A 15,880-nucleotide genomic window follows, 5' to 3' on the forward strand; every position below is an offset into this window, starting at 1 on the left:
CACAGACAGTGCCATGTGAGCTGGTGCATTGTCATGATGCAAAAGCCATGAATTGTTGGTGAAAAGTTCAGGTCATCTAACTTTTTCATGCAGTCTTTTCAGCACTTCCAAATAGCAAACTTGGTTAACTGTTTGTCTAGTTGGTACAAATTCACAATGAATAACCCCTCTGACATAAAAAAAAGTTAGCAACATCATTGCAACAAGTTCAGGAATTTAATTGTCAGACCTCCTTCAAGGGTAGCTCTCCTTCAAGACACTAAGCGTCTGAACTCATAAAAGTTGTATTTGACCCTGAAATTTGTGCATCACTAAGCTTATTAGGTTTACATGTTGCTTTCCTAGAAGTGATGCTCCATTTTAGCCCGATTTCCTACCCACCCCAGTTACCTGAAGTCACCTTCATGAGTATTTGTATTTGCTAAGCTGAAAAAGAATAATATTCCTGGGGTGAGAAAAATAAGATGAACCACAAAAGCATAAGCATTTATCTGTCTCTCTTCTTCTCCTCCCATCTTTCCCCATTCTAAATTTAAGTATTTTTCAAGTTTTAAAAGAAACGCTTGGCTAAAAAAAAAAGTCAATTATTTTGGTATTGAAGATGGTGGCCCAAAGTTTGTGTGTATGCATGTAAACACACACACACTCACACACACACACACACACACACACACACACCTCTTCTTGGAAATAATCCAAATGCCAGAAATAAAAACATCATTTCAATTTTCTGTGAAACTATAGAACAATTGGAAGAGATGCTAAAATTAAAGAAGATTGACTAGAGGTTCACATGGAAGGAAAACGGAATAATCTGTTTCATGATTATAATAGAGGGAATGATGCAGGCAGGAGTTTCCTTATATCAATTGGTTTGAAGATTCAGAGGAGTTGAAGCTATGTGTATTATTGCACAAATAGACCATATTTGCAGAAAGAAATTTGACTGCCTGTGGAGGAAAACAGATTTTGCTCATGAAAGCTTCACTAGTGACATTTCATTTTGTTTGGATACATGTTAAAAATTCACATAAAAATCTCTGTGCTAGATTGTAATATAGCCAAAACCATGTTTTCACAGAAATGTCTTGACAATAACTCCTCCAGGAACCATCTGCTTTAAAGATAAGTAATCAGAAGAAAAAACCACAATATTTATACAAAATATTACAAGAAAAAAAAGAGGAAGGGAGACTCACCAAATAACTGTTACCATAGAGCAAATAAAAGTTGTGATATTATTTACCATGAATATGTAAGGAAGAACTTGCTTTTATAAGCAAGAAGCAAAAGCAGAAGTGAAAGATTTCAGAAAAGAGAGGTCTTATGAAATTTTGTATGAGAAAAGCTAAGTAAATAAATGGCAGGGAAAAAATTCTACAGTAATAAAGGCAACATTTAAGGAAGTTGTATTAAGAATAGATCTTGATGGAAACACAGCTTGAGGAACATAGAGAACAGAAATAGAAAAAATAAATTAGCAAAATTAGCATTAAAAAAGAGGTAGAAAAGAATCAGAGGAAAATCACAAATATGGGCATTAAGCAAAGGAGCGCCACAATATGCATAATTGAAGTCTTCAACGAAGAAAACCAAATTAATGAAGAGAGCAAATACTGAAAAATAGATTTCAAGACATCATTTTCAAAAATAAAAGAAAAGTTGAATTTATACCCTTAAACACCTTGCCTGGGTGGATGCGGGGAATAGCCAAGAATGATAGTACTATTACCAAACTTTAAAATGTAAAGGAATCCACTAAGTAGCTATATAAATGTGTTGAAATGTGGCAATAGCTATCAAAATTGTAACTACAAATTTCACCCATCATTGTTATTGCAACAAAGTAGAAGCCAAATATTGAAAAGAAAATGTTTATCATTTGAGACTTGTTAGAGTATAGAACATCCATAAATGGAAAGCTATACAGATGTAAAAATGAATGAGAAAGTTCTTTTATGTGCTGGTATAGAACATCTCAAATATTTTAAGTGAAAAAAATGCATGAGAGTGAATGGTATGCAATGGCTTGATTGAAAACAAAATTGTATATTATGTGTATGTGCTTGTTTATACATAAAATACTTCTAAAAGGATTCAGAAGAAACTGATATTTTTTCTAAGAAAGGCCCTGATCACTGAGGAATATGGGTGGGAATAAGACTTTTCAATGTTACCCTTTCTGTTTCTTTTGAGTTTTAAACCATGAAAATATTTTTATCTCTTCAAAAATTTAAATTAGGAAACTTGCACCATGCACTCTATTCTATAACAAAGTGTCATGAAGAAACACATTTTTTGAGGGGGGGAGGATTGAGTTTTTCTGGATTCCCATAAAGTCTGGCCATTTAGTTAAGAGTTTTCATTCTTATATCCAAGTGTATGCCCATTACCTGAGGTAACCTGGGTGAATCTCAATTCCTGGTGAACCCACAAAAGAAGCAACCATATTGCCTGGCCAGGAGAGAAGGATAGTTTGGCTGTTGATGCAACTGCTCTTACTGGCTCCCCTCTGACCTCTCTTATCACATCTCCTTCTGGTCCCTGCAGTTCCAAGCATTCCTATTTCATGGTCCTTCTCGGAGCTCTCACCTGCACATCGTACTGGGCCATGAGGACAGCAAAGCTGCTGAGGTGGGTGCATTGACAGGTGGTGCTGGTGTTTCTGGTGCCCACCATCCAGCAGCCTGTGGTGGCCCAGTGACCACATCCATCCTGACCACGTTCCCAGAAGACACAGAGCACCTCCTCCTTTGGCCCAGAGATTACCAGCTGTAGGAACAGGGCACAGGAATGAGCTAATTAGTGGCTCTGGTGCTCAGAGATGCTGAGTCAAAGATGACTCAGGAAAGGCTGACTTTCCTGGAAAAAATGATGCACCTGTAGACGAGGCCCCCTGAACTGCAAGGCTGAGATGAGCAGCAAGGCTGTGCCCAGGATTCAGTCTCGTTCTGTACCCACAGCCCCATCCCACCAGCACTCACATTATGGGAGAAACTGAAAGTGACTGGGGAGCTGAGGTTCTGGGTGTCCTTGTTGCTCAGAAAGGCAGAGTTGACATCTGAGAGCAGGACAGGGGAGACTCTGTGCCACAAGCCCTTGTATGTCTCATGCAGAACTGCCTGCTTCTTAGGCTCCAGGACCAGGGGGGCCTCAGCCAGCAACTTGCTCATCCCTGGAATGGAGACAAGGCCCACCACAGAAGGGCCTGCAGGACGAGGCCAAGGTTGACATCTCGGGTTCACCACCAGGACTCCTTCCTCCTCACATGGACTCTCCCTAGTGGCCCTACCCATTCTGCACTTTATTTTAATTTTTAATTCTCTGTGAGTCACATCCTGGATGTCTTCTCTCATGGCAAGTTCTCAGTGGCCTTCCCCTCCCCATCTCAGTCATTACCCAAGTCACCGGATTCCTGCATCATGTCCCAGTTCAACAGCATCTTTGCCTGGCTCTGGCCCAAGGTGACATCTCCAACTCCTTGCTCCTGCACCTTCAGAGAAAGTTCTGTAGTGGTGGCGATGGCATGAGGGATGGGAGAAGTCAGGTTATTGCCTGCGATACTGAGATTAGATTTTTCGGTATGCTGGTAAATCACATACATTTTAAGTACTAAAATAAGAGTAATGTGGCTGGTTTAATACTGTTACTTGAGAATTTTTAAAAGCTGGAAACCTAGTGTTTTCAAAGGTTGCACTTATTTAAAAAGTATTTTACTAAAACTGCATGATCTCAAGTAATGGAGGAATATGCTCATGGACAAGGCAAGGCTTCTGTTGCAATGACAATTCTAACTATAGCTCAAAGGTTTAAAAATTTTAGATGTATACAACACTACTGTTAAACCTGATGTAGGCAATTTGCAATTCAAAGTCTGACAAGGGTCTAGTATCCAGGATATACAAAGAGTTCTTAAATCTCAACAATAAGACAAATAACCCAGTTTAAAAATGGGTAAAAGATTTGAATAGACATTTCTCCAAAGAAGATATAGAAAGTTCCAATAAGCACATGAAAATATATTTAACATCATTAATTACTAGGTAAATGAAAATTAAAACCACAATGAAATACCACTTCACATCTACTAGGATGGCTATAATAAAACACTCAAAGAATAACAAATGTTGGCAACAATATGGAGAAGTTGGAACCCTCATACACTGCTGGTGGGAATGTAAATGGTGCAGCCACAATGGAAAAAAAGTTTAGCATTCTTAAAATGTTAAACATGGTGTTACTATAATATATGTCACATCAATTCCACTCCTAGTTATCTTCCCAAAGGAAGTGAAAATGTATATCCACACCAATACTTGTATATGAATGTTAATTCATAAGAGCCAAAAAGCAGAAACAACCCAAGTGCTTGTTAACTGATGAATAGATAAATAAAATGTGTATAACCATATAATGGCATATTATTTGGCAATAAAAAAGAAATGAAGCACTAAGGCATGCTACAACATGATGAACTTCAAAAACATGCTGAGTGAGAGAAGTCAATGACATAAGACCACATATTATATAATTCCATTTATATGAAATGACCAGAGTAAGTAAATCTGTAGAGGAAGAAAGAATATTAGTGGTTGCCAGGGGGTGGGGGTTCCAGGAATGGGAGTGACAGCTAATGGGAATGGGATTTCTTTTTGGGATGATGAAAATGTTCTATAATTAGTTTAGTGGTGATGGTTGCACAACTTTGTAAATATGCTAAAAACTGTTAACTATGTACTTTAAAAGGTGTACTTTTTATGGTATGTAAATTATATCCCAATAAAACTGTTGAAAAACACCTGATCAAAGTAAGCGTGCCTAGTAATTGCCATCCACATATAGTGAAGTTAAAATTAAAAAAGTCTGGAAATGCTGTCTTTGAGGCAAAAATAGCACCATTAATAAAATAATTGCAATGACCAGATTATTTGAGGATGAAGGAATCAGAGGAAAATATTTGTGGCCAGTTTTTAATTCTCTCTTCATCATCCCCCTGGGCAGTATAGCTGTTAAAAGCACTGAGAAAATTGCACAAAAATAAACGTTTTTCAATAATGAAACCATTGATGTAATGTTATTTAAGATTGTACTTAAAATAGATTAAATAAGGGGCAGCTGGTTAGCTCAGTTGGGTAGAGCGCAGTGCTCATAACACCAAGGTTGCCGGCTCCATCCTCACATGGGCCACTGAGCTGCGCCCTCCACAACTAGATTGAAACAACTACTTGACTTGGAGCTGATGGGCCCTGGGAAAACGCACTGTTCCTCAATAAACCATTACATATATATGTATATATTTATATTAAATATATAAATAAAAGATGAAATAATATGTAATTTTCAATGTTTCAAGATTAATTCCATTTTGTTCATTTGCAAGCAGTGTTTATTTTTGAATTGCTGGTATTTTATGTTATAATTATATAAATGATGTATTAAATGATGTGCTTATCATTGATATTTGTATATATTTATTTTTGCTTATCATTAAAATAATTTTAAGCTTTGTGCTTGAAACAAATAAAGGACTTAGTTTTGCAGGACTTTATTTTATTATATGAGTAATATCTTCTTTTAAATAAAATTCTGAGATGTGAGCATGGTCACTTGACTCCAATGGGGCAGTCTCTAGGAAGATGGAGGAATTAGATGGTGAACAGGTGGAGCAGGAGCCTGGTGCAGACCCAGGTACTTACCTGTGCCTGCAGGAGCACGCAGAGTCAATGGCCCATCGGGCAAGACCTGGCTCAGCCCTCTCAGAACGTCCTCCAGGCCAGTGAGCAGGTTGCTGGCCACACAGTGCTGCTCTGAGAGGGGCAGGCTCTCCAGGTCCCCAGGGGTCTCCAAAAGCTCATCCACCTCCTGCACGAGGTTCTGAGGGAATGGGGACACAGAGCCAGTGGGCAACAGCCCAAGTGAGTTGCATGAAGACCCTGATTATTTAGCCCCAGAGAACTTTCCCTACAAACTGTTTATTTGGAAAATAACAATGGCACTTAATTCAATTCCTCAGATGATCCATGCTGTTTAGATATCAGCCACTCAGAGGTCAACTTGGGCCAGGAATTTCAAAGGATGACATAAACCCAAAGTCCAGAATCAACAATAGGGAAAGAACCTGATAAACTAGTGGACCTGAGTATCTTTAAAAGTGCTTGTAGATATCAGCGTGCCCCAGTCCTCTCTCCATCATGGGTGAGAGGCCAGTTGCAGTGTCCACTACATGGGAGCTTGGCTGCACAACTACCAAAGTGACCCAGGTCTATATGTTATTCCCATATCTTGCCACTTTCTTGGTTCTGACTTTACCTGGATGCTGTTCTTGGCCAAGGCTGGATTAAAGTCTTGAGATAACTGCTGAACTTTGTCAAAGAAGCGGGAGAGGCTCTGGGGAGAGGGGACATGTGGGTAGATCAGAGATCATGAAGAGGAGCTTGGGGAGAGGGTAAAGACACAAGATAGTGCTGGCAAGGGTCTGTCTGTTTCCTGGTCTTCCGCTGAGTCCTTGCCTACCTGGCTGTTGACTCCAGAAGGTGGTTTCCATGAGGAGAAGGGGACCTCTGTAGGGAAAAAGGGCAGGACAACCATTAGCATGTGTGTATGTGCATGCTTGTGAGTGTATGCATATGTGTGTATGCATGTGTGTACTTGTCTCTTGTGAGTGTGCATGCATGCACATATGTGACAATGTGGTTTGAATACATGCATGTGTGTGTGTGCACACGTGGGTGCTTATATGTGCACGCATGTGTATGTGTCAAGACCATATACCTTTACAGATTGTGGTGTTTAGATCATTCGGAGGCATAGACCTGGTCACCCAGTCATGGTGACAGTAGCACTTATAGCTTCCCCTCACATTGATGCAGTGGGTGGAGTTGTGGCATTGGTGTAGTCCTGAGCTGCATTCATCCACATCTGGAGACATAAAAAAGAAAATTGGTCCCTTATCCAAGCCATGCTAAGGCCTCCCTTCTAATCACCAACCCCAATCTTATTACTCTCCACCAGCTTTTCTAGGCATCAAGGAGTCCATCATAGCTGAAGTAGATACCACTTGGTGATGGCACTCAGAGCAAGGGTTGGCAAACTATGGTCCTCAGACCAAACTCACCTGCTGCATGTTCCTGTACAGTCCATGAGCTAAGAATGGTTTTTATATTTTTAAATGGCCAAAAGTATCTAAGAAAGAGCCATATTTTGTGACATATGAAAATTATATAAAATTTAACTTTCAATATCCGTAGATAAGGTTTTATTGGAATTCAGCCATGCCAATTTATTTATGCACTGTCTATAACTGCTTTCACACTATAATGGCAGAGTTGAGTAATTGTGACAGGGACCTTGAGGCCTCCAAAGCCTAAGATATTTACTACCTGGTCCTTCACAGAAGGAGTTTGATGCCCTCTACATTCCAGAAAGGGGAGCAAGACAAGAACTACGTGAGTGTGTGTGTGTGTGTGTGTGTGTGTGTGTGTGTGTGTGTGTGTGTGTGTGATCTCAGGCCAGGGCTGCTTGGTGGATGGTGAATATAGTAGAAAGAATAATGGCCTTTTCAAATATGTCTAAATTCTAATGCCTGGAATGTATGAATATGTTACCTTTTGTTCAAAAGAAATTTTGAACTTTGTGATTAAGGATATTGAGACTAAAGATTATTCTGGTTAATCTGTGTATGCCTGGTGTAATCACAAGTGTCATTTTAAGTTGGAGGGAGAAGGTCAGAGAGGAGAATAGGTGATATATATGCTTTTGGCTTTGAAGAGGGATGAAGGAACCCAGAACCAAGGAATGCAGGCAGCCTCTAGAAGCTAGAAAAGACAAGGAAGCAGTTTCTCTACTAGATCCTCTAGAAGGAACCATTTAAAACTTCTGATCTCCGGTTTCCAATAAAGATGGTGGAATAGGTAAACACTATGCTCTCCTCCTCCCATGACCACATCAAAATTACAACTAACTTACAGAACAACCATCATTGAGAATCGCCTGAAATCTAGCTGAACAGAAATCCTATAACTAAGGATATATCAGGGAAGCCATAATAAAACTGGTAGGAAAGGTGCAGATGTGAAACAGGCTAGTCCTGTAACCACATGTGGTGGTTAAAATTCAGGAGGGATATCTCAGCTGCAGAGGTTCCCCCTGAGAAGCGAGAGGTCCCAGCCCTGCACCAGGGTCCCAAGCCCAGGGTCTCAGTGCCAGGAAGAGAAGTCCCCATAACTTCTGTCTATGAAAACTAGTGGAGATTGTGGCTGAGTGAGATGGAGGGTTGCTGTTCTTAAAGGGCCCATGCACAGACTTAATCACTGGAGGACTCACTTGCTCTGAGCTCCAGCACCGGGGTAGCAGATTGAAAAGTGCAGGGACATATGGGGAGGAACTGATTTGTCTGGCCTTATGTGAGGGCTGAAGGAGCAGCTTTCTCCCAGACAGAAGTGCTGATAAGAAGCCATGTTCCATTGTTAAGCCCTCCTCCCACCCAACAAGCATGCACAGGTGGTGGCCATATCTGAGTCTCCATCAACCTGGCTAACAACCTTCACCCTGACATGGTGACTTCCTGTGGCCCCATCCCCACCCATCTCTTGAGCCCAACTAAGCCACTTCCAGCGACTTTCCCATACAAATTTCTTGTCTTGGCTCATGCTACAGACTTCCCTAAATTCTCTCAAAGGTTCACAAAACCCAAACAAGCAGCATCTGACCTAGGCATGCCTTGTATTTCTTCTTAAGCAGTCCATAGCCAGGCACTAGTGACAACAGCCTCAGTTCACAGCTTAGCCTCTCCAAGTTACCTCCAAGCCCAACACAAGTGGCAACCATCTGCAGATCACTTTGTAGCACATACCAAGTGAGTCTGGGCAGGGCACAGGCAGTCATTGACCTTGGCCTGAACCAAAGCCCCTCCCAATAGGCCCCATAACCAACACACCCAGTGTCCAGCTTCAGACCACACCCACCACCCAACCACCTCCACAAATGACACATACAAAGGACAGACTGAGCAGGCACCAGAGCCCCACTAAAGTGAATCCTGCTCAGGAGGGTCAGCCCCTGCACAACAGCTCCTCCACTGTAGTCATATCCAGTCCTTACAACCAATCAACCTGAGGGTCAATCCCTCCTATTGACATGCCAACAGCAATCAAGGCTCAACTGCAACAGGAGAGCACACACAACCCACACAAGGGGCACATCTGGAGCATCTGGCTCAGGTGAACAGGGAGACTGTGCCACTGGGACCCACAGGACACCTACCACATAAGGGCACTTTACCAAAACCAGGAGATGTAGCAGCTCTATCTAACACAGAAACAAACACAGGGAGGCAGCCAAAATGAGGAGACATAGAAACATGTTTTAAATGTAAGAACAGAACAAAATACAAAATTCTAGAAAAAGAACTAGATAAAATGGAGACAAGCAATTTACTAGATGCAGAACTCAAAACACTGGTTATAAGGATGCTCAATGATCTCAGTAAGAACTTTAACAAAGAGATAGGAAACATAAAAATGGAGATAGAAAACATAAAAAGAAAGTCAGAAATGATGAATACAATAACTGAAATTTTAAAAATACATTAGAAGGAATCAACAGTACATTAGATGAAGCAGAGGATCAAATCAGGAATTTGGAAAATAAGATAGCAGAAAATATCCAATCAGAGCAGAAAAAAAAAGCATCCAAAAAATGAGGATACTTTAAAAGGCCTCTGGGACATCAAGCATACCAACATTCACATCACAGAGGTACTGGAAGGAGGAGAAAGAGAGAGAGAGAGAGAGAGAGAGAGAGAGAGAGAGAGAGAGAGAGAGAGAGGTATTAGGAATTGAAAATTTATTTGAAAAAATAATGATGGAAAACTTCTCTAACCTGGTGAAGGAAATAGACAGACAAGTCCAGGAAGCACAAAGAATCCCAACCAAGATGAACCTAAAGAGGCCCACATCAAGACACATCATAATTAAAATGCCAAAGGGTAAGGACAAAGAGAGAATCTTAAAAGCAGCAATAAAAAATCAGTTAGTTACCTACAAGGGGGCTCCCATAAAATTGTCAGTTGATTTCTCAGCAGGCTAGAAAGGATTGGCATGAAATATTCAAAGTGAGGAATACAAAAGACCTACAACCAAGAACACTCTACCCAGCAAAGCTATCATTAAAATTGAAGGAGATAAAAAGCTTCCCAGACAAGAAAAAGCTAAAGAAATTAATCACCACCAAACCAGTATTATAAGAAATGTTAAAGGGATGTCTTTAGGAACAGAAAGAAAAAAATATGAATAATAAAATGGCAATAACTACATATGAACCAACAATTTCTTTAAATGTAAATGTAAATGAACCAAACGCTCCAATCAAAAGACATAGGGTGGCTGAATGGATAAGAAAACAAGATCCCTACATATGCTGCCTACAACAGACTCACTTCAGATAGAAAGACACACACACACACACACACACACACACACACATACACACACACACACACACACACACACACACACTGAAAGTAAAGGGATAAAAAAATATATTTTGTGAAAATGGAAACAAAACAAAAAATAAAGCTGGGTAGCGATACTTATGTCAGACAAAGTGAACTTTAAAATAAAGGCTATAACAAGAGACAAAGAAGAACCCAGTAACCCAGTAATTCCACTTCTGGGGGGTATTATCTGAAGAAACCCAAAACACTAATTTAAAAACACATACACATCCATAGGTTTATTGCAGCATTATTTACAGTAAGCAAGATATGGAAGGAACCTAAGTGTCCATCACTAGATGAATGGATAAAGAAGAAGTGGTATATATATATATATATATATATATATATATATATATAAAATAGAATATTATTCAGCCATAAAAAGAAATGAAATCTTACAATTTACAATGACATGGATGGACCTAGAGGGTATTATGCTAAGTGAAATAAGTTAGACAGAGGAAGACAAATACCATATGATTTTGCTTATATGTGGAATCTAAAGAACAAAATAAACAAACAAAACTGAAACAAACTCATAGATATGAAGAACATTTTGATGGTTGCCAGATGGGAGGGGGGTTGGGGAGATCAGTGAAAAAGGGAAAGGGATTATGAAGTACAAATGGATAGTTGCAAAATGGGCATGGAGATGTAAAGTATAACATAGGGAATATTGTCAATAATTCTGTAATAACTATGTATCACATCAGATGGATACTAGACTTATCGGAGGATCACTTCAGTCATATAAATGTCTACTCACTATGTTGCACATCTAAAACTAATATATTGTATGTCAACTGTAATAAAAAATAAAAAAATATTAAAACTTCTGACTTCCAAACTGTAAGAGAATATATTTACATTGTGTTCAACTACTAAGTTTGTGGTAATTTGTTATATCAGCAATAGGAAACAAATACAGTGATCCATTCAGGAATCTTGGAATTGCTTCCAGCCAAGTGGTGTTGGTAGAGTCCTTAGTGTTGCTGCAGGAGTCTGATGAGTAACCTGAAGCTGTGATTATCCAGCTCACCAAGCCCACAAACCCACTGACTAATGCTTTTCCTTGACCTTCTATGGCTGCAGCCACAGCTCTACCCTCCAGGGCAGCTTCAGTATTGCCCACAACCTGTGGGGTGGGTGGTAGGTCTGTTCTAAATGCCACACCCAGGGGGAAGTTATTTTGGCCTTAGGATATATCAGGCATCTCTGCTATGTCTTCACCCAGGGGAAGTTCCTTCTTAGAGAAGTTTGTGTGTGAGAAATGAGGAAGACATGTGATTGTGGTCACAGTGTTGAGTAAGTGTTGGGTGTCTTCAAATTTATTTGGCCCCAAGCTAATCTTTCTCTTTTCTAATTAAGAGACAAATTTGATAGTCTTTTGCTAACTTAGAAACCAATAGAGTGGAGCTTAAACAATATTTACTACAGCTTTTTCTGCCTGTAACCTAGGCAGTGGTGTGGGAGGAGAACCTCTTAAACTTAAGATTAGAGGTTTTTCTCCTTTAGGGATGGTGAATAGCTTATAAACAGCATAATGCTCCCAAGATTGATATTTTAAAGTGAAATACAGTAATACCTTGGTTTGTGAGCATAATTCATTCTGGAAACAAACTACTCGTATTGCAAGACATAGCTCATTTACCAAGTTAAAATGTACTAGAAATGTTTGCTCGTCTTGTGGAACACTAGCAAACCAAGTTACTCACAATCCAAGGTTTTACTGTAATTTCAAAGCAAATATATTGATGTCACATTTCTTAATGTTGAAAATTTTAACATTTTACTTTTTTCTTTGTAAATACTAAATGTCCCTTGTATCTTAGTTATTTTCAATACTTTAAAACATTATTCAAACAACTATGTAAATAATAAAAAATGGGTAGTATGAAATGATTAATGCACTGAAAAGTCATTAATTAATATAAGTCTGTTAAGCTTTTCTTAACAGTACATTGTATGATATAATGGAATATTATTCAGCAATAATAAAGAATAAAATCTTACCATTTGCAACAACATGGATGGACCTAGAAAGTATTATGCTAAAATGAAATAAGTCAGACAGAGAAAGACAAATGCTGTATGTGGAATCTAAAGAAATAAAACAAACAAATAAAACAGAAACAGACTCATAGATACAGAGAAAAATATGGTGGTTGTCAGAGGGGAGGAGGGAGGGAGATGGGTAAAAAAGGTGAAGGAGAATAAGTTCTAGTTATAAAATAAAGAAGTTATGGGGATGTACAGAACAAAGGATATGATCCATAATATCATAACTTTGTATGGTGACTAGATTTATGGTGCTGATAACATTGCAAGGTATATAAATCTAGAAACACTATGTTGTACACCTGCAACTAATACAATATTATATGTCAGCCATACTTTGATAACAGAGTGTATTGTATTTTATTTTTTAATATAAACAACTTAATATTCAGTTTTTTAAAAAAATTTCAATTTCTTTTAATAATGTCTTATAATTTTCAGTTTTTAGGTTCTTCACATCCTTTGTTAAGTTTATTCCTAGGTATTTTATTCTTTTTGTTGCAATTACAAAAAGATTTTTTTCATTTTTTATTCTAAAGTTTCATTGTTAGTATGTAGGAACACAGTGGATATGTGTACATTGATTTTGTATCCTGAAACCTTACTGTATTTGTTTATTGTTTCTAATAGTTTTTGGTGGAGTCTTTAGGGTTTCCTATATAAAGAATCCTGTCATCTGCAAAAAGTGACAATTTTACTTTTCATTTCCAATTTGGATGACTTTTATTTCTTTCTCTTGCATGATTGCGCTAAGACTTTCAAGTACTATATTGAATAATAGTGATGAGAGAAGACATTGTTGTCTTGTTCTTGATCTTAGAGGAAAAGCTTTCAATTTTTCACCATTGAGTATGCTATTAGCTGAAGGTTTGTCATACTCGTATATGGCCTTTATTATATTGAGGTACTTTCTAAAAATGGTCATATTACCTAAAGCAATATATAGATTAAATGCAATACCCATTAAAATTCCAATTATATTGTTTAAAGAAATAGAATAAAAAATCATCAGATTTATATGGAATAACAAAAGACCCCAAATAGCCAAAGAATCCTAAGAGAAAAGAACAAAGCTGGAGGTATCACACTCCCTGACTTCAATTTATGCTACAAAGTGACAACAATCAAAACAACATGGTATTGGCAGAAGAATAGACACACAGACCAATGGAACAGAACTGAGAACCCAGAAACACACACACATATATACTCATATGGGCAGATAATTTTCAACAAAGTAGTCAAAAAATACAGTGGAGAAAAGAAAGCCTCTTCCATAAATGGTGCTGAAAAATTGGAAAGCCACGTGCAAAAGAATGAAACTAGACTGATATCTCTCATTCACCATATACCAAAATTAACTCAAAATTGATCAGAGACCTAAACAAAAGACCTGGAGCAATAATTGCATAAAAAAAGCAGAGGTACTAAATTTATGGACTTTTGGTTCAGAGAGGATTTTACAAATTTGACCTCAAATGCAAGGGAAGTAAAGGCAAAAATAAATGAATGGAACTGTATCAAACTAAAAAGTTGCACAAAATCAAAACCACAATGAGATACCACCTCACACCTGTTAGAATGGCTATTATCAACAAGACAAGGAACAACAAATGTTGGAGAAGCTATGGAGAAAAAGGAACCCTTATATGCTGCTGGTGGGAGTGTAAATTGGTACAACTGCTATGAAAAACAGTATGGAGTTTCCTCAAAATTTAAAAAGAGAATTACCATATGACTCAGAAATCCTCTGGGGTGTCTACCCCCAAAATCTGAAAACATTTATCTGTAAAGATCTACAAGTTCTGACAATTACATTCGCAAACTCACCCTAGAAAAAGTGCTACATACCTCATTGCTGAATATCACTATGGTCACCTTTGAAGTACTCCCTTGGGAAGCTATGCACTGACACAAGCGCCTAGTCCACCCTTCAAAGCAATTTTGGAACTTTTTTTCTGGAATGGCTATCAGAGCTCGCATCGTATTACCCTTGACGTCCTGAATGTCATCAAAATGTCTTCCTTTTGATATTTCCTTTATCTTCAGTAAAGAAAGAAGTCATTGGGGGCCAGAACAGGTGAGTAGAGAGGGTGTTCCAATACAGTTATTTGGTTACTGGCTAAAAACTCCCTCACAGATAGTGTCATGTGAGCTGGGGCATTGTCGTGATGCAAAAGCCATGAATTGTTGGCAAAAAGTTTAGGTTGTCTAACTTTTTCACGCAGCCTTTTCAGCACTTCCAAATAGTAAACTTGGTTAACAGTTTGTCCAGTTTGTACAAATTCATAATAAATAATCCTTGTGATATCAAAAAGTGTTAGCAACATTATTGCAACAAGTTCGCTAACTTAATTGTCAGATCTTATATGTACCCTCATGGTCATTACAGTATTATTTACAGTAGCCAAGACATAAAATAATCAAAGTGTCCTTCAATAGATTATTGGATTAAAGAAGATGTAGTGTACATATACACAATGGAATACTACTCTGCCATGAGAAAAGATGTAATACTGCCATTTGCAACAACAGGGATGGGTCTTGAGATTATCATGCTAAGCAAAATAAGTCAGACAGGAAAAGTTGAAAACCATATGACTTCACTTGTATGTGGGATATAAAACTGAAAGCAACAAATGAACAAGACAAACAAACAAACAAATTATAGACACAGACAACAGTTTAGTGGTTACCAGATGGTAAGTTGGGAGGGGGGTGGTAGAAGAGAGGAAAGGGGATAAAATATATATGGTGATGGAAGAAGAACTGACTCTGAGTGGTGAACACACAAATAATTTTACTAACCAATGTTATCCCAATAAGTTTAATAAAAATTTAGAAAATACTACTATACTAAAAGGGATTTGAAAAGTTTTAAGGTTTAAATATATTGATGAAGAAATGCTTGAGATGGATAACAGGGAAGATAAGGAAGAAGAAAAGCTATTGGCATATTATAGGAACCATCCTGCAGCATGTTTTTCTAATAAAACAGAACTTGGAAAGCATTCTAATTTAGTTTATCAAGAGCTTTGTCTTTTAGCTCTATTCATAATCACCCAAAACTGGAAACAATCCAAATGTCCTTCAACAGGTGAATGGTTAAACGAAGTGTGGTTATCCATACAATGAAATATTACATAGCAATAAAAAGGAAAGCATTATTGGTACACAGAACAACATGGATGAACCTCAAAACCATTACACTTAGTGGGAGACGTGTGACTCAAACACATTGTATTATTCTATTTTTTTATATGATATTATCAGAAGACAATACTATAGGCAAAAGAAAACAGGTTTAGGGTTGCCAGGGGGTAGAAG

At 38.1% G+C, this 15,880-nt stretch overlaps 1 protein-coding gene across 2 annotated transcripts in view; it reads right to left on the minus strand.

The window, feature by feature from the left end:
- LOC109377424 (adhesion G protein-coupled receptor E2-like) overlaps positions 1-15,880 on the minus strand; it is a 35,011-nt gene that overhangs the window by 14,206 nt on the left and 4,925 nt on the right. For both annotated transcript variants that reach the window (XM_019633764.1, XM_019633765.1), the window contains exons 5-11: positions 6,772-6,918; positions 6,514-6,560; positions 6,310-6,387; positions 5,697-5,874; positions 3,400-3,507; positions 2,985-3,208; positions 2,593-2,772 (exon numbers count right to left, since the gene is read on the minus strand). In XM_019633764.1, coding sequence (XP_019489309.1) covers positions 2,593-2,772; positions 2,985-3,208; positions 3,400-3,507; positions 5,697-5,874; positions 6,310-6,387; positions 6,514-6,560; positions 6,772-6,918 — 962 coding nt within the window. The remainder of the gene's footprint in view (positions 1-2,592; positions 2,773-2,984; positions 3,209-3,399; positions 3,508-5,696; positions 5,875-6,309; positions 6,388-6,513; positions 6,561-6,771; positions 6,919-15,880) is intronic.

The sequence above is a fragment of the Hipposideros armiger genome, unplaced genomic scaffold (assembly GCF_001890085.2).
Source record: "Hipposideros armiger isolate ML-2016 unplaced genomic scaffold, ASM189008v1 scaffold_1396, whole genome shotgun sequence".
In the NCBI taxonomy this organism is placed as follows: domain Eukaryota; kingdom Metazoa; phylum Chordata; class Mammalia; order Chiroptera; family Hipposideridae; genus Hipposideros; species Hipposideros armiger.